We start from the raw sequence: 18,061 nt of genomic DNA, 5'->3' as shown, positions 1-18,061 counted from the left end.
CAGTTTGGGGATGACCCCTTCCTGTTCCAACATGACTGCACTACATGACTTGAGTCCTGACCTCAACCCCATAGAACACCTTTGGGATGAATTAGAGTGGAGACTGTGAGTCAGACCTTCTCGTCCAACATCAGTGCCTGACCTCACACTGACCTGCGCTTCTAGAGGAACGGTCAAAAATTCCCATAAACACACTCCTAAACCTTGTGGAAAGCCTTCCCAGAAGAGTTGAAGCTGGTATAGCTGTAAGGGGCGGGAGGCAACTCCATATTATATTCATGTGCATGTAAAAGCATCCCAAAACATATGGAAATATAAGTGTAATTTCCGACGCACTGTGAGGACAGAATGTCTTCAGCAAAAGTCTAAAAATAGAATTCTTTTGTTGTTGTTGTTGTTATATTCAGTAGTAAGAGGGTTGATGATGAACACAAAAACTCACATAAAAGGCTAGGAATAAAACAGTAACGTAAACAAGACAAGAAAACGTGTTTTCAATGATACTTTTATTGACTGTGTAAAGTATTCATATATATAAAGTTTCAATATAAAATTGTTTAATTCAACAACTGTGCCTAATCATTTACATAATTCTTTTTAAAATATTTAAAAACCAATATCACAATATCAAACATGGGGGAGAGAGAAACCAGCTGTTTGTCGATCCACAATTGTTTTGTTTTCTTTCTCTCTCTCTTCTTACTTGTTCACGAGTTTTTGTTGCGCGGCCACAGGAACCCCAGTACTAATCTCAAAACCATGAATAAACTGTAGAGAGAGGGAAAAAATGAAAACACAACATGGCATCAAACGCTTGTTTGTGTACAAGACCATTACGAGAACATGGCTTTCCGCTAGTTCGCTTCTGAACATAGGATTAGCCGTGGAACTGTGAATTACCTTGCTCCTGTTATCAACCCAGTTGGCATTATTTTCCATGAGCTCAGAAATCTCACTGCCATCAGAACTGCCAGCGTTCCATATGTCACTAGTGGTGAAAACATGCAAGTACATCAGATCAACGTTTCGAAATGAATGTATCGCTGAGCAAGTAATGAAACGCGACCGATTCATGTATTTTATAGCAGCTACATCTTAGGTCTGGAAGTCAACAAAACAAAAACATAGCTGATATCGTTACTGAGAAAACTGTTACCGATCACCATGACTGGAGACTCCTTCCATACACGTTAAATAAACAAACATCTCCTTCGCATCAACAACTAACTACACAGTTTTTAATCTACTTCTGTGCAGTCCCTCTGAACAAACTGTTGCTATAGAAACAATAACATGCGCTTGAATGTTTTTGATTTAACTGCTACAAAACACAATCTGACCAATCAGATTCAGGAATTCGACTGACCTGTGGTAAAAGACATAACACCACTGCTTTTTTTCCCCTGCCTTCTTGATCGATTTGCCAAAACTTACCGAATGAAAACCAGATGTTTTTCGGATTCTTAGACACCTGGAAAGAGCCGATCGCTGACAAAACCCCAAAGACCAGTCCACCTATCAGTGACATGACACTACCTGGGGAAAGGAGAAAAAAAAAAAACTCACATCAGATTTACTGGACTGCTTCTTTAGACAGCAGAAGAAAAAAAAAACGAAAGCAAAACATTTTTCATTCACAAGAACAATTTCAATGGATCACTGTGAGTCTCTCATTATAGCTTAGCTGTTTATTTCCGAATCACCGCACATCCTTAAGTGTTTTATAAGCTTTATAAGGCATGTTTATATAAGGTTTAGTTAGAAGGAAGGACACTCCAGCGTCAGGGCTTTGGTAACACCTTTGTAATGAGACCTTATGTTTTTTCCAGCTTTCTCTGGAACGTGTCATGTTCTCTGGAACATGACGCTGAGGGATTTTTCCTTTTCTTTTCTTTTTTAATGTCTTCCAGAGAAAGTGGAAACAAACGAGATGATTACCATAACGACCTTAGTGGCCAATTACAGGCTTTACGCTTGTTTGTGTAATTCCCTAATTATTTTCTAGTCTGATTAAACGCTTCAGAAAGCCTTCCCCCTCCCTGAAACGCCCTATAATATGCAAATGAGCATCACGCCTTCATGAATATGCAAATGACAGACGACGTCATCTGGAGATTTCTATCTAGAGCCGTCTCTACTTTCCCCTGAAAAATAGTCTTGCAGCAGTGCATGGTAGCTAGGGAAGAGCGAAAACGTGTATTAAATATTCAATAATGAGCCACACAGTAAAACCCGAGTATAATGAGAAGTAATGGCGGAAGAGTTAGGTAGTTAGTTATGTAGGTAGGTGAGTAGTTAGTGGGACATTACCTGCTTTTAGGAACCCAATAATGCCTCCTGTTGCAATTAGTGCAGCGAAGACATATCCGAGTAAATCTACAGCCATGCTCAGTGTTAAAAAATAAATAAATCTAAATAACAAAATCGTACAATACTAATATGCCACAGGCACTAAATACAACAAGCTTTGTATTACTCTATAGGTAAGCGCTGAAAGTACCCGGATGGTGACTCCATTATAGGATTCAGAGAAGACATTTCAAAATAAAAGTAGAAAGGTTGACTATAGCTTACATTTCTGGCTATATTAAAAAAAAAATCTGGACATGGCTGCTACACATTAATACACATTAATACTGCAGTGTCGCTAAATTCTTAATTCTGGTTTGCTAGAAAGTGTCTTTTATTATAGCATTAGCTGTGACAGAAGTGCAGCTGCAAACCACAGGTTTATATTAAAAGTACAAAGAAACCCCCCCCCCCCCCCATAGGAATAAACTGGAAAAAATACGAATAAAGTATTTTTTTAGTGACATTTTTCTCTCAGGATTTTCCCACATCATAAAAGTCTATTTGTGTTCACGTGGCCATCCTGTCAGTCATTTCATACACACTCCCTCACACCATGCTAACATGCTAATACATACAGCAACTTAGCACACTTTAGAGCTTTATAGAAGCTCAATATCCTATATCTGTGTCCTTTTTAAAGGAAAAAGGACCGTGACCACACTTGTGGCTATTATTATAAATAATTATGAGCCAGATTTTCAGTGTTTATAGTGATATAGTGTGCTTGAGAGTACCCTGATGAAATTTTGTTCATGGGAGGGAAAAGGCTCAAAGAGTACATAATAAATACACATATAAACCATATTAATCATTCAGATCTTCTTCTGCTAACTAAATAAAGACCTAATCATGACTAAATTTGGAGAAATCTTTCGTTATACATGTTTAATGCATTCATTCAATAGTAACAACTCGTTCATGGGGTTTCACTGTTTCGTTTGCGTGTCCTTTCGTCTCAGCAGTGTGAAAGGATTCCATCCATCCATTTTCTATACCCGGTTTATTCCAAATTATGGTAACAGGGATTTGCTGGAGCCTATCCCAGCACACACTGGGTGAAAGGCAGGGGTACACCCTGGACAGGTCACCAGTCCATCACAGGGTCACACATATATACAGACAACCACACACACTCACACTCACTCCTATGGGCAATTTAGAATTACCAATCAACCTAATGTACATGTTTTTGGACTGTGGGAGGAAACCAGAGTACCCGGAGTAAACCCACGCAGGCACGGGGAGAACATGCAAACTCCACACAGAAAGGCCCCTGCCTGTTCGAACCCAGGACCTTCTTGCTGTGAGGCAACAGTGCTAGGTGAAAGGATTATGATACATAACTTTTACATCCAATATTTTCCTGTCGTTAATTTCTAAACGTCATGCTTTTGAATCTGTTCCAGTCTGTGATCATAATACATAAAACAACAACATAGATGCATATGATGAAATAATGACAATTACAACAGCTTATAAATTCTGTATTTTATGTTATGTAGCTGATTCGTTTTAAAGACACACTTGAGGCAAAGTCTACACTGAGATAAAAGATTTTTTTTTTTTTTCCAGGACGAATCCTGAAAAAACACCCCAAACTTAACACTTTTTGAAATTCTACAAAGCTTCCCTCATTAGCAACACCATACTGAAGGAGGAAATTGAAGACATAACACCATGAAGAGTCCTTCTGCGTTCACGCGAAACAACATTTCTCATTGCACTTTCTGCTTCTTCTTCTTTTTGCCTTGTTTTTTCGACGAAGCGTCTTCTTCCACGACCACCTCCTCCTTGCTGATCCTCACCCTCTTGTTTTTGGGTGGCAGCAGAGCTTCCTTATCAGCTGTTAAAAAAAAATACAAACAGGAACATAAATCATTCATAGCATGATATATAGAAATGAAACTATGGTTTATATGGCAGCCGTATTTTATTCCAGATGTTCTCCATTTTGGATCCTCGAACGTACATCGAGACGTTGCGGGCTGCGTGTCCGACTTTTCTTCCTTTGTGCTGCTTCTCCACACGGACAGACAGGTGAGCCGGGCGGTGGTGTTCACCTGTCCTAGCAGACGCACTGATTCCTGCCTCTGAAGTTACGTTAATGAAGACAGATTAAAACATTATTATGTCTTGCTAGGATAATATTATATTATAAATAATATCACACAAGAAAGCATTCAAGAAGTTTTTATAGCCTTTATTAAATAAAATGAGGAACGAGTTGTTACTATAGAAACAATAAATTTATCATCATGCAGTGAAATTTGCAACGGATTTTTTTTTGGCCCACATGTCCCTTTAACTCTCTGACTCGGAATTCAGCGATGCAAACCTTTAAACTGAAAACCTTCTATGCAAACTCTAAGAGAAGTCTTTGGGTTAGAGGACACTACACTTCCTACCTAACTCACTTTCTTCAGGTGACTCCAACAATGTTTTCGTCTGGTATTAAGTACAAACATATACTAAACAGGACGGTTACGTTTAAAAGGAGCTTCAAGTAAGCAAGTAAATAAATTAGGAAGTAAAATATGGTAGGAAATGTAATGTAGTAGGTAAGTAAAGTAAGCAAGGTAAGGTGGTAAATAGGTCAAGTAAGCAGCAATGGAAGGAAAGTAAGGTAAAATAAGTAATATAAGGAAGCAAGTAACCAAGTAAAGTGGTTAGTGAGAAAGTAATAAAAGATAATCTACTCAAGTAGGTAAGGGAAACTAGTACATCTATAAGATGAGGAAGGTAATGTGGTATGGAAGTAATGCAGTTAAGTAAAGTAAAGTACTGTAAGTGAGTAACATACCTAAGGTAGTAACTACGGTAGGGTTGTAAATAAGTAAAGTAAATTAATAAGCAAGCAACGTAATTAAGTAAAGTAAGGCGATAAGTAATGTGAGGTAATAAATAAGTAAAACAGAGTAATAATGAAGTAAAGTTAGTAAGGTGTGGTAAAAATAAGTGCTGCAAGTAAAGTAAGACAGAAGTAAATAAACATAAAGTAGTAAAATATTTAGTAGTTAAGAAAAGTAAGGTAATAAGTAAGGGAAGTAACTGAGTAAAGTAAAGTAATATGTAAGTAAAGCAATAAGTAATGTAAGTAAACTAAGGTAATAGGTGAGGTTAATTAATTAACAAATAAATAAAGTAATTTAGGAAAGTCTTATAAGTAGAGTAGGACAAGAAGTAAGTAAATAACATGTATAAGTAAAGTAGTTAGTAAAATAAGATAATAGTTAAATAAGGAAAGGTAGTAAGTAAGGCAATGTAATTAAAGTTATGTAATAAGAAAATAAAGTAAGATAAGGCAGTAAATAAACTGTTTCTTCTCCTTCTTTGGGCTTTTCCCTTCAGGGGTCTCCACAGTGAATCATCTCTCTCCACCTATCCCTATCTTCTGCATCCTCAACACTTACACCCACTAGCTTCATATCCTCATTTATTACATCCATATACCTCCTCTTTGGCCTTCCTCTTTTCCTCCTGCCTGGCAGCTCAACATTCTCCTACCAATATACTCACTCTCCCCCCTCTGGACATGTCCAAACCATCTTAATCTGTCCTCTCTAACTTTTTCCCCCAAACGTCCAACATGAGCTGTCCCTCTGATGGACTCGTTCCTAATCCTGTCCAACCGTGTCCCTCCCAAAGAGAACCTCAACATCTTCAGCTCTGCTACCTCCAGCTCTGACTCCTGTCTCTTCCTCAGTGACACTGCCTCTAAACCATACAGCATGGCTGGTCTCACCACTGTCTTGTAAACCTTCCCCCTGATTCTCTCTGATATTTTTCTATCACACAGAACTCCGGACACCTTTCTAAGGCAGTAAATAAGCAAATGTAGTAAATTAATTGAGTATATAAAATAAGTTCAGTAGTTAAGTAATAAGGGGTTTAGGCTCAGGACCATGATTTGCATCCACAGTGAGATGCTTTCGTACCTCTGTACTGAAGTCCCACAGCTTGATGAATCCATCGTTAGATGCAGTGACCAACACACACAAGTCGTTCATCTCAAAGCTGTCCAGAGCTTTTACTCTACGAACAAACAAATCAGTTACAACATGAGAGACAGGATAATTCTCTCTTATATGTGATCGTTCTTGTATGACAGATGAATAACATGTACAACTGTTGATATAATGGAAGGAGTCTCCAGTGCTAGGGTTTGGTAACTGCTAGAAATAAAGATATAATTTAAAGTTCTAGCACGGAGAACCCCGCTCTATACTGAAAACTGACCTTTAATACATCACGTAACTAGAAATGGATAAAAATCCAGCATTGCTAAATCCTTAAACGACAAATCAGTGTCATAATAACACGACTAATTACATGCTTCTGAGCTTTTCCTCTCACAGTGTATGCGACATTTAATGTGAAATGTAAAAATTCTCCTACAAAGCAGGAGTTGAGTATGTTAAGCAAAACGCACCTGTTTTCATGGGCTTTGAACTCGCAGATGCACTTTTCAGAGGTGAGATCATACACCTGTACATGTTCATCATCTCCTGCCACAGCCAGCAGCGTGTTCTGCAACAGGGATGATGTTATAACCCACATGGTTAACCAGGTCACTTTTACAAAATATATTATTATAACAAATAACACCACATACAAACACAATACATACAAACATTTTATATATGTATTAACTCAGTAAGAAAGTTTGTTATGCAGTAAGTAAAGTAAGATATGTTCGAAGTAAGGTAAGGTATACAGTAGGGAAAGTAAGGTATATTCTCAGTAAGGTAAGTTAGGTATATAATAAATAAAGTAAGATATACTCTAAGTAAAGTATACAGTAAGTAAGGTAAACTAAGTAAAGTAAGATATACAGTAGGTACAGTAAGTAGAGTAAGATATACAGTAAATAAAGTAAGTAGAGTAAGATATACAGTAAGTAGAGTAAGATGTACAGTAAGTAAAGTATGTAGAGTAAGATATACAGTAGGTAAAGTAAGCAAAGTAAGGGATACAGTAAGTAAGGTAAACTTTAAGTAAAGTAAGATATACAGCCAGTAAAGTAAGAAAGATATACAGTAAGTAAGATATACAGTAGGTAAAGTAATAAAGATATACAGTAAGTAATATATACAGTAGGTAAAGTAATAAAGATATACAGTAAGTAATATATACAGTAGGTAAAGTAATAAAGATATACAGTAAGATATACAGTAGGTAAAGTAAGGTATGCAGTAAGTAAAGTAAACTTTAAGTAAAGTAAGCTATACAACAGGTAAAGTAAGTAGAATAAGATATACAGTAAGATATACAGTCGGTAAAGTAAGTAAAGGTATACAGTAAGTAAAGTAAGGGATACAATAGGTAAAGTAAGGGATACAGTAGGTAAGGTAAACTAAGTAAAGTAAGATATACAGTAGATAAACTTAGGTATATAGTAAGTAGTAAATAAGGTATATAGTATGTAAAGTAAGATATACTCTAAGTATAAAGTAAGTAAAGTAAACTTTAAGTAAAGTAAGATATACAGTAAGTAAAGTAAACTTAAAATAAAGTAAGATATACTCTAAGTATACAGTAAGTGAGGTAAACTTTGATATACAGTAGGTAAAGTAAGGTATATAGTAAGTACAGTAAGTAAAGTAAGGCATACAGTACGTAAATTAAAAGTAAAGTATGGTATACAGTAAGTAAATCAAGGAACGTGAGATACACAGTAAGTAAAGTAAGGTGTACAGTAAATAACAAATAAACTAAGGTATACACCAATTATAGTAACTATTGTAAGGGAAAAATTAAGTAAATTAAGTAAAATAAGGTATACACTAAGTAAAGTAAGGTAAGTACAGTAAGTAACATAAGGTACACAGTAAATAAAGTTATAAAGGTGTAAAGTTAAGTAAAGAATAAGTCAAGTTTGCTCAAACAACCTTTATTTATTTAATATAAATGTAATGTAAAGTAAATATAATGTAAGATGGGAAGCCAAGTAAAAATGGCAGTAAGTAACTACAGCAAGAAAGCTAAATAAATGACCATGTATTTCATGTAAGTAAAGTAAAGTAGTAAGTAATGTAGAGAATTAGAGTTCAGTACAGATTAAGTACATGGGTAGTAAAGTTAGAGAAGGAAGTCAAGCAAAGTAAGTATTGTTGTCGGTAAGTAAGAAAAATAAGTTAAGTACATTAAGATAGTTAATAAAGTAAAGTAAGTAAGGTAGAATAGTAAGAAAGCATGTTTAATAAGGTAGTAAGTAAAGGAAGTAGGCAAGTTAGTTAAGCACTTTAGTAAGGGTTTACCTCTATAGGGTTTACCTTTAGTAAGGGTTTACCTCTTTAATATAAGCACAGACGTGAGCAAATTAAGAAAAGTCATTAAATAAAGTATGATAAGTAGTAACTAATTAATGAAGATTTTGTTTAAGTATATAAGTAAGTAAATACAGCATGTAATGAACTAAGAACATTATGTTTAGTAAGTTAAGGTACTTAAGTTATTTAAAGTTAAATAAAGTTATTTAAGTAAAATAAGTAAATAGTTAACATAAGTAAGCTAGGTTGCAAGTTACTTAAGAAAATAATTTCAGTAATATAATAAAATATAAAGCAAAATTATTTTAATTTGAAGTTTGGCAATTCAAATTTATTTGTATAGTGATTTTAACAATGGACATTGTCTTAAGGCAGCTTTACAGAAGTATAGAAAAATGCTAAGTTAAGTTAGTATTTATCTCTATCATTTATCCCTAATGCAAGCAAGTCTGAGGCGACGGTGGTGAGGAATAACTCCTTGAGATGATAAGAGGAAGAAACCTTGAGAGGAACCAGGCTCTGTAGGGCCATTTGGGTGACGCTGGACAGTAAATAATGTAAATGTAACTTAAATAATGTCCTTTCTTCAACTGTTTATAGTGACGTGGAATTGTGCATCCGAGAGCTACTGAGGAACTAACAGGTCAGTGTAATACTTGGCACGAATTCAATAGAACTAACAAAGCTGACCGACACAATGCCAGTTCAAACGGTGTGATAGTCTTCTTTATTTAATGGTTTGGACATGTTCAGAGGAGGGAGAGTGAGTATATTGGTAGGAGAATGTTGGACAAGGAGCTGCCAGGCAGGAGGCAAAGAGGAAGGCCAAAGAGGAGGTATATGGATGGAATAAATGAGGATATGAAGCTAGTGGGTGTAAGTGTTGAGAAAGAAGAAGAAGAAGAAGAAGATTTAGGTAAGTAAATAAAATGAACAGTAACCTAAAACAAACCTTCAGAAATCTGACAGATGAAATCCTCTTCCTGTAGGCAAAGGTGCCGATGATGCTGGCAGACTCCAGGTCGTAGACATCTAGTTTATCGTTTACGACAACGACATACTTATCTCCTGCTGGTGACCACTGCACGATCTGTGCATCTTCACAAACGACAAGACGAATATCATTTCAAGAGACTGTCCAGTGGATTGGGGGGGGGCCTTTAAAAGGTTTTTAAAGATTTTAAAAGCTTACTTTGTTTAATGTTCTTGGTAAAAGCTGGCCTTCCCTCGATAAGATTCCACGTTCTAGAAAAAGTCAGAAATCTATATTTCACATTGGATGCAAAAACAAAAAACACAGTTAAGGGCTTCATGACATATTCGGAAGCACACTCGCTACTTTACCTGAGCTTCTTGTCCGTCCCAACAGACAGCGCAAGTTTTCCAGACGGATGCATTGAGAGAGAAGTCACATGACCCCTACGGAACAAACGCAAAACATAAAACGTCAGCCAAAAACATAACACAAAACTCCTCATCAGCGACTCTGATTACAGCGACACTTACATGTGAGCTTTAATGGATTTCAGACATTCCCATGTCTTTGTGCTCCACACACACAGCAGACCGTCTTCCCCACCGCTCAGTAAGTGAGAAGTAGAACCGAACTCCAGGCACGAGATAGTACCTACACACACACACACACAGCCGTTTTGAATTCAGTTCACGTCCATGAAGCTTTGACCGTGGATCCCCCCCCCCCTCACCGTCATGGTGTAATAGCGCCCCATGCTCCGTTCTCGTCTTCATGTCGTAGAGCTGGACGGTTTCGTCTTTGCTTCCCGTAGCGACGAACTGCTGGTTGGCCGCCACCGCGGAGAGACACGCCGTGTGAGCGTGGTGCGTGAAAACCGGCTCTAATCTCCATTCCTGCAGGACGCAACACAATAATCTGAAAACTACCTCGAGACTCAGGGACACACATATAATACTTTAACATCTATAGAGCAGACATTTCAAGTCAAAGTGAAACTGCTCCATAATGATGTCCTGCTCAGCTATTTGACTTTTTATGCACGTTATTTATTTTTTAAATTTACTCTGACCTAAAATATATTATTATTATTTTATCCGTCATATTTACTTCATATACTGTTTTAGAATAATGTATTATTTATTTTCTTTACTCTAATTCATGAAATAATAAATATTTCTAGAAAATTCTAAAACATTTTCTCTCATTTTGGGAACTTACATGCTGTTTTTTACGAACATTTTTCATTATATTGATAAATAAATAAATAAATGCCACAGTTAGGTATAATTTATTGCTTAAGAATATTGTGTTGTTTTTATTTATTTATTTATTAATTATTGCTACTACTTTCCTGTGTTGGTGAAACATTTGTGTCACCAGAGGAAATTTACACTTTTGGTGGTTTCTCTGTTACATGAAACATGACAAACTTAGAGATAGAGAGATAGAGAGAGAGAGAGAGAGAGACAGACAGACAGAGAGAGAGTGAGAAACAGAGAGAGAGAGAGAGAGAGAGAGAGAGTGAGAGAGAGACAGAGAGAAAGAGAGAGAGAAAGAGAGAGAAGGAGAGAGAGAGAGAGAGAGAAAGAGAGAGAGAGAGAAAGAGCGAAGGAGAGAGAGAGAGAGAGAGAGAGAGAGAGAGACACAGAGAGAGAGACAGACAGAGAGAGAGAGAGACAGACAGAGAGAGAGTGAGAAACAGAGAGAGAGAGAGTGAGAGAGAGACAGAGAGAGAGAAAGAGAGAGAGAGAAAGAGAGAGAGAGAGAGAAAGAGCGAAGGAGAGAGAGAAAGAGAGACAGACAGAGAGAGAGAGAGACAGACAGAGAGAGAGAGAGACAGACAGAGAGAGAGTGAGAAACAGACAGAGAGAGAGAGAGAGACAGACAGACAGAGAGAGAGAGAGAAACAGACAGAGAGAGAGAGAGAGACAGACAGACAGAGAGAGAGAGAGAGAGAGAACGTGTTCTCTGCTGTAGTTGATTTTTTTCCTCCAGAAGCAGGACGCTGTGTGTTTTATTCTTTACTCGGGAATTTCACAGTGAGGATTTAAAGAAAGTAAAAGTGACAGATTAAGAGATGATGTTTACCTTCTCTTCTTCTTCTCCTCCTCCTCCTTCTGCAGGACACACTCGGTACCCAAACACTATCTGCTCATAACTTCCAACAATCACTTCCACATGATCTCCCATTTCAGCAGTGTTCTCCTCATTACAGTCTGCTCCCCAAAAGAAATCGATTATGTGATTAATTCTTTAAAAAACAAACCTTTTAATACTGAAGAAACACCATCTTTCCTAACCATGTGCGTAGTGTTGGGTCCAGAAGGGGTGTTGAGTGTATTTCCGGTTCATGTCAAATTAAAAGTCACGGTGCTAAACCTGACAGCGTTCAGTGCTAATTCTTCTAGCAAACATATATATATATATATATATATATATATATATATATATATATATATATATATACATATATACCCTCTATACAGCATTCATTCATCTATACATATTCTCATTAAAAAAAGGTTTAATCTAGAAATCTAGTCGATTTCTAGGAGTATAATCACTTATAAAACTTTGCTAGTTCAGTTATTTTCTCCAATTCCTTTAATTGGCAGATTCCTTTGAGAACAAAATTGCAATAAACATCTCAATCTGGAGATCAATTCAATAAACACATGACATCTGTCAGCTGAAAACATATAACAACGTCTAAATAACATGACAGTTTTTGTGTTTCTGTGATTATAATAATATATAAAAAAGATGAGGCTTTAAACGAATTTACACAATGTCACTGCTTTATTATGTAAAGATGACCAAAGGGAATTCGGGATCAGTCTCTGCTTTGTGCTTGAACCCGAGAAAGCATCACAAAAATGAAATCTAATCTGCAATGTTTCTCTTTCTGAGTGATGATGGTGCGAGTCGCTCAGTAGATAAGCGCTTTACAGTCTCCTCTGGGCTTCTTGATCTTGTCGTAGTTCTTGCTGATGACATCGAAAAGGATGGCCTGGAATTGAAAGCAGAGTCAGGGTCAGTGTGTCGAGAGAGAGTGAGAGAGAGAGAGAGAGAGAGAGAGTGCGATGGACAAAAATGCTAGCGTTAAAGGATCGGATGTGAAGACATACGTATGTATTGCGGATCTCCAGAACCACGATGCGCAGCTCACAGTACTGGTGCAGATCCAACTCGTGAACCAGTTGTCTGTAATCACCCTGTAACATATATACACATTAATATATATATATAAAGTCTAGTAGGCTAGACTTAATATCTGGCTTCAATCCAACATCCAATTGTAACAATAAATGAATAAAAGTAATCTAGAGGTAAACATGCTAGTAATACCTTATCATTTCTATAGTAACACTCTATATAAGCAATTGAAGTTTAAGTATTCGCCCCTCTGGGTGGACCAACCTCCTTCGGCTGCAACTACAACTGCAAGACTTCTGGAATGATCTTTTTAGCAGCTTTACACACTCTTAATACTTTCGATCATTCTTTTTGGCTAAAACCGTTGATGAAATGCCTCCGATCAATATGATGCTCCCACCACCATGCTTCACTGTGATGGGATTCTGTATCATGTGACACTTACACACACATGTTCAACCACTTAAGTAAATTCTGCACCAGAACTACAGACTTTAAGACTTTTCCCACACTAGAGACAAATATTTATGCATTTTGGTGAAGTTCTCATTGAGGACACATTTATTCACAATGATTGAAGGAGTCTCCAGTGTCATTGTCCACCATCTTTAGGACTTAGGTCCTAGTTTACTTTTGAAAACTCCAACCACTTCATCCGTTGATTATTTCTCTATTATATCATGACACCCAGTGTTTTATGCCTTACATCTCGCTGTAGCCTTTCTGTAAGCTCATGTATGGATAGTTCTCAGAGGTAAATGAAGGTAATCCTCACCACATGTGGCGTTTTGGAAGCCTTGGCCACAGCATCTCCTCTCTCGCTGTAATACCTGAACACAAACCGAATACAGCGCTTAACTCCCAACACCATGTCAGAATGAAATTCTAGAATTAACATAAGCGTCACTTACTTTGTGATCTGTGTCTGGAATCCTTCGATCTTGGTGCGGGTGTTGGTCAGCAGCTCGAATACCTTTTCCTATAGAATTTTATTCCAACGTCATTAGTATCATCGGTATCAGTCATCGGGTTATTTCTATCAAATATGAGCTTTGAGATTCACCTGCACGGCAACGCCAAAGTTGTTCCCATCCTCGATCCTGGGGATCTGTAGTTGTACCCACATGGACACCTTACACAGAGGAGATGGATTATATTCAACACATCATTTCCCATTGGACTTCTAGGGTGCATTCAGGGGTGGGGGGGGGATGTATACTTATGCAAGTCACTATACACAACAAGTGAAAGTTGAGTCCAGGTTCAAATCTGAGTTCTTACTGTATTAAGGTTTTCCTTCAGCGTCTGAATGTGGGGTTTTATGGCTTTAATGAGATTGTCCACTTTCTCGTTACTGGCTATGGGGCCACAGGGAGGTCCAGCTGCAGCACAAAATACTAATTTTAGCTTCAAATATATAATGCCAGTTTGTGTCTCAGACCACATATTGTAACTTAACATGGATTTATAAAAATAATATAAAAATATTGAAGATATTTTCTTATGGAATTCACCTTCTTCTTCCTCTTTGTCTTCAGATTTCTTTCCCTCCTTTGCTTTCTTCTGTAAAGAAATAAAGACATATTTATATACATTATCTTATAATAAGTGTTGAATACCACTGGTCAGAAGGTGGTGGTGAAGTTTCTGTACTAGCAGAGCTCATTTACAGGGAAGTTCAGTCGTGGATGTGTCCAACATCTCTACTGGCTTTTTTACTATAAACTTCTTTCAACATGTTGGCCACTTTTTTCACCCTACATAAAGCGCGATGCAGCGGCACTTCAGTCATTTTTCCTTACTAGATCTCTCACCTCCTCATCTGTACACTCGTCTCATAGATCTTTAACTAACCGAGCCTCTGGGACGTATTGCTGCATTTCAATTCTGAAACTTTAGCCCTATTTGGACGGATTCAATTTACACAGGGTCCTGGAGGAAGGTCCTATTAGGTTCCTAGGCTCTTCTATGCGAATGAATTTTTGTTCAGTTCGATCATCAGTGTTTTCAGTCCTTTTCTGAGAAAATTACAGGTCTAATAATGGGATAGCTTAGTTGTTAAGGCATTGCACTGCTGATAAGAAGGCTGTGAGTTCAAGTTCCAGGTCCACCAAGCTGCCACTGCTGGGCCCCTGAGCAAGACTCTTAACCCTCAGTTCCTCAGATGTATAAAATGAGGTGAAAATATAAGTTGCTCTGCATGAGGGCGTCTGCGAAACTTTGGTTCGTCCCAAACTAAAATAAAATCTCCACTCCACTCATCTTTAAGTGGTTGGATTGCATTTTGTGAATAGAGCATGATGAAAAATGCACCTCACTAACAACTCACTCCTGCTTTGAAATTTTATTGCTGTCTGTAAAAAAGTAAACTCATCCAATCCGAACAAGGCTTTAGACTCTACCAACATCTACACTACTTCGACACTGGGTCTAGGCGTTTATCAAAAGACAAATATTTCAGCATATATCAATATACACAGATCAGGCATAACATTATGATCACCTGCATAATATTGTGTTGGTCCCCCTTTTGCTGCCAAAACAGCCCTGACCCATCCTGCCCTGTGTATTCTGACCCCTTTCTATCAGAACCAGCATTAATTTCTTCAGCAATTTGAGCAACAGTAGCTCGTCTGTTGGATCGGATCACACGGTCCAGCCTTCACTCCCCACGTGTATCAATGAGCCTTGGCCGCCCATGACCCTGTCTCCGGTTCACCACTGTTCCTTCCTTGGAGCACTTTTGATAGATACTGACCACTGCAGACCGGGAACACCCCACAAGAGCTGCAGTTTTGGAGATGCTCTGATCCAGTGGTCTAGCCATCACAATTTGGCACTCGAATCCTTACGCTTGTCCATTTTTCCTGCTTCTAACACATCAACTTTGAGGACAAAATGTTGACTTGCTGCCTAATATATCCCACCCACTAACAGGTGCCATGATGAGGAGGTCATCAGTATTACTCACTTCACCTCTCAGTGGTCATAATATTATATCTGATCGGTGTATGTAATGTGTTTCATGGTGGAATTTTTTGGGGTTCATATTTAATACAAGTACCTCTTCTTTCTTCTTTCTCTTAAGCTCCTCTTTGGCAGGGTCTGGGATCGGGATGTCCAGCGGAGCTCTGAGAGTAGAAAGGTCTTCCAGAACCAGTGAGACCTGAAGAGAGGCATGTGATGGAAAATATTACAGAAATATTATCTTTCATGTGTTTTGGTAAGATGCAAAAGGGATTTTGGACACTTCACCTGGAGCAGGTTGTCCATTTCTGCAATCTTCTGAGGGAAGAAAGTTGAGATGAGTTGCTCTGCCTGTGTGAGAGAGAAAATGCTATAGAGTTACAGTCGACTACCTCATTAAGAAAAAAAAATCTGCACGGAATCAGCACTTTACCTCTCTGGTGAGTTTCTTGGTAAACCCATCAACCTGTAAAAAATACAAATACAGACCCATGAACCTGCAGATATTTCATTAAAAGCGAATTATTTTGGTTAGGATCGGTTTCATGGCCTACGATGACAAATGAAAATCCAGCACTTACCTCTTTTTTCGACGCAGGGCTCATGTCTAAGGAAGTCATGGTGTTCAGGGAAATGTTTTAAACTTCTTTCAATTAAATATCGCCTGTCGACTTGCTTTAAAAGCGCGACAGAAACAAAAATAAAATTAGAAATTATTTCCGAGGAAGCAAACCAGAAGCGCTTGAGCTCGCTATAGAGAGTGAAAGTGAAAGTAAAATCCGGTATGATCCGGAATTCCCAAAAACAGCAGCGCACACGGGGGGGCGGGGACTTTAATGATATATGATACGTGATACTTTAGATGATAATTTCAGATATATATATATATATTATTTTGAATACTTTTCAGTAGCCTAATCACGGAAGTTGAATTAAATCAAGAAATTAATTAAATATTAAAATAATTTCTGTTATCGAAGTCTGTGTTATTTCAAAATAAGAGTAACCACTCATCGTAGAATTATTACAGCATCTGTATATTGTAATTGTTGGAAAATTGCTGTGGAAAAAAGGCAATAAATAAATAAATAAATAAATAAATAAATAAAACCAACTGTAGTGGATTGATTTTTTTAAAATAAATGTACATGCATGTGTTTTATTCTTTTCTTATCCTCTATGTGTTATGAGTGTAGTCTATGTGTATTGAAAAGTAGAATCCTAAATTTGTGTTTGTTTAAAAGCTGTATGGGGGAAAATTACCCCCCACCCACACCCACACACACACACATACACACACACACACTTAAAGGCAGATAGGAAGCTACAGATTTATACCTTTTAAGCTCATGGTATGGCAAACAAACAAAAAGTTCTGTGGTCTGTACTTTTTTTAATGATTATTACTAGAAAATATATGCTCTGTCTGTCAACTGTTAATATGAATTTCTCTCCAATTACATTTCAGCATTAAAAAATGTTAACAGATCGACTATATTCATAAGTTAAAACGTCACTGAAGTGGATTATAAGATACTATCCCACTGTAGAATCAAACCAGGGGTCACTCTGTGTAGTCACGTGACTGGGCTGTCTCTGATTGGCTGTTTGAAGCTACTTCTCTAGGCTCGTTAGAGTTAGCCCACAGCTTAAGCCTCATATCGTGCTGTGTGTAGTTACAAAGACAAGTGGTGGTGCTGTTGCACTAAATTTCACAAAAATACTGAATAACACTTAAAACATTTGTTTCCTCGTAAATAAAATGAGAAAATGCCCAAAATGAAACCTTATATTAATTATTTTTGTTTGAAAGGGGGAGGAGGAGGGGGTGCTTAGCCTGCTAGCCTAATTCCATGCTTCTTGTTTTCACAGAAATATAAATAAAAAGTGAGAAAAGGCCAAATTTAATTACAAAAAAATTTTCTGTTTAAAAAAAAACATACAGAGAAACATGTGACGAACTTTGTAAACATGGCAGAGGGAAATAAAAACAGCTAGACATTTAAGAATAAGAGAAAGAGGAATGTTGAAGAGACTCAAGAGAAGCAAAAAATATATATATTGGAGAAAGCACCAGAAGAAATACTTTTTCGTTCATAGTTCACTTTTCTTTATGAAACATCGAAAGGAAACAAGCAACAGCGCTGTCCAAAGGTCAATTTAGTGTAAAAAGAAAAATAAAATTAGGACAGTTACACGGATAAGATCGTAATCTCCAGTTAAATCTGGTGCGAAGTTTGTTAGGATACATGAAGCGACGGAGAATGTAAGTCTGATTGCCTCTGCCAAGAAGTTACAGCTGGTTGGATCTTCAAGCAGGAATATTATCCAGAACAGAATC

General features: G+C 37.4%; 3 protein-coding genes across 4 annotated transcripts; all 3 read right to left on the bottom strand.

The window, feature by feature from the left end:
• Window positions 1–489: 489 nt before the first annotated feature.
• tmem14cb (transmembrane protein 14Cb) lies at window positions 490–2,545 on the bottom strand. Its single transcript, XM_058395727.1, has 4 exons — window positions 2,311–2,545; window positions 1,435–1,536; window positions 901–988; window positions 490–768 (listed from the first exon to the last, which is right to left on the bottom strand). The coding sequence occupies exons 1-4, from the start codon at window positions 2,384–2,386 to the stop codon at window positions 708–710; spliced, it is 327 nt and encodes a 108-aa protein (XP_058251710.1). The 5' UTR covers window positions 2,387–2,545; the 3' UTR covers window positions 490–707.
• Window positions 2,546–3,825: 1,280 nt separating this feature from the next.
• pak1ip1 (PAK1 interacting protein 1) lies at window positions 3,826–11,971 on the bottom strand. Of its 2 annotated transcripts, none has more exons than XM_058395698.1 (11): window positions 11,898–11,971; window positions 11,686–11,813; window positions 10,328–10,490; window positions 10,128–10,248; window positions 9,966–10,040; window positions 9,814–9,884; window positions 9,574–9,719; window positions 6,782–6,879; window positions 6,288–6,384; window positions 4,322–4,442; window positions 3,826–4,195 (listed from the first exon to the last, which is right to left on the bottom strand). In XM_058395698.1, exons 1-11 carry the CDS (start codon window positions 11,947–11,949, stop codon window positions 4,068–4,070), a joined length of 1,200 nt encoding a protein of 399 aa, XP_058251681.1. In that variant the 5' UTR covers window positions 11,950–11,971; the 3' UTR covers window positions 3,826–4,067. The 2 variants fall into 2 exon arrangements, with proteins under 2 accessions (XP_058251681.1, XP_058251689.1); XM_058395706.1 differs by having other exon boundaries at window positions 9,814–9,866.
• A 212-nt stretch (window positions 11,972–12,183) lies between these two features.
• On the bottom strand, window positions 12,184–16,497 carry psme1 (proteasome activator subunit 1). The gene is made up of 11 exons (XM_058395718.1): window positions 16,302–16,497; window positions 16,154–16,186; window positions 16,009–16,071; window positions 15,818–15,919; window positions 14,268–14,316; window positions 14,035–14,135; window positions 13,817–13,885; window positions 13,665–13,732; window positions 13,529–13,583; window positions 12,726–12,812; window positions 12,184–12,607 (listed from the first exon to the last, which is right to left on the bottom strand). Exons 1-11 carry the CDS (start codon window positions 16,338–16,340, stop codon window positions 12,527–12,529), a joined length of 747 nt encoding a protein of 248 aa, XP_058251701.1. The 5' UTR covers window positions 16,341–16,497; the 3' UTR covers window positions 12,184–12,526.
• Between the last annotated feature and the right edge of the window lie 1,564 nt (window positions 16,498–18,061).

Source organism: Hemibagrus wyckioides, linkage group LG01 (assembly GCF_019097595.1).
Source record: "Hemibagrus wyckioides isolate EC202008001 linkage group LG01, SWU_Hwy_1.0, whole genome shotgun sequence".
NCBI lineage: Eukaryota > Metazoa > Chordata > Actinopteri > Siluriformes > Bagridae > Hemibagrus > Hemibagrus wyckioides.
This window is presented reverse-complemented; position numbering and strand designations above follow the sequence as displayed.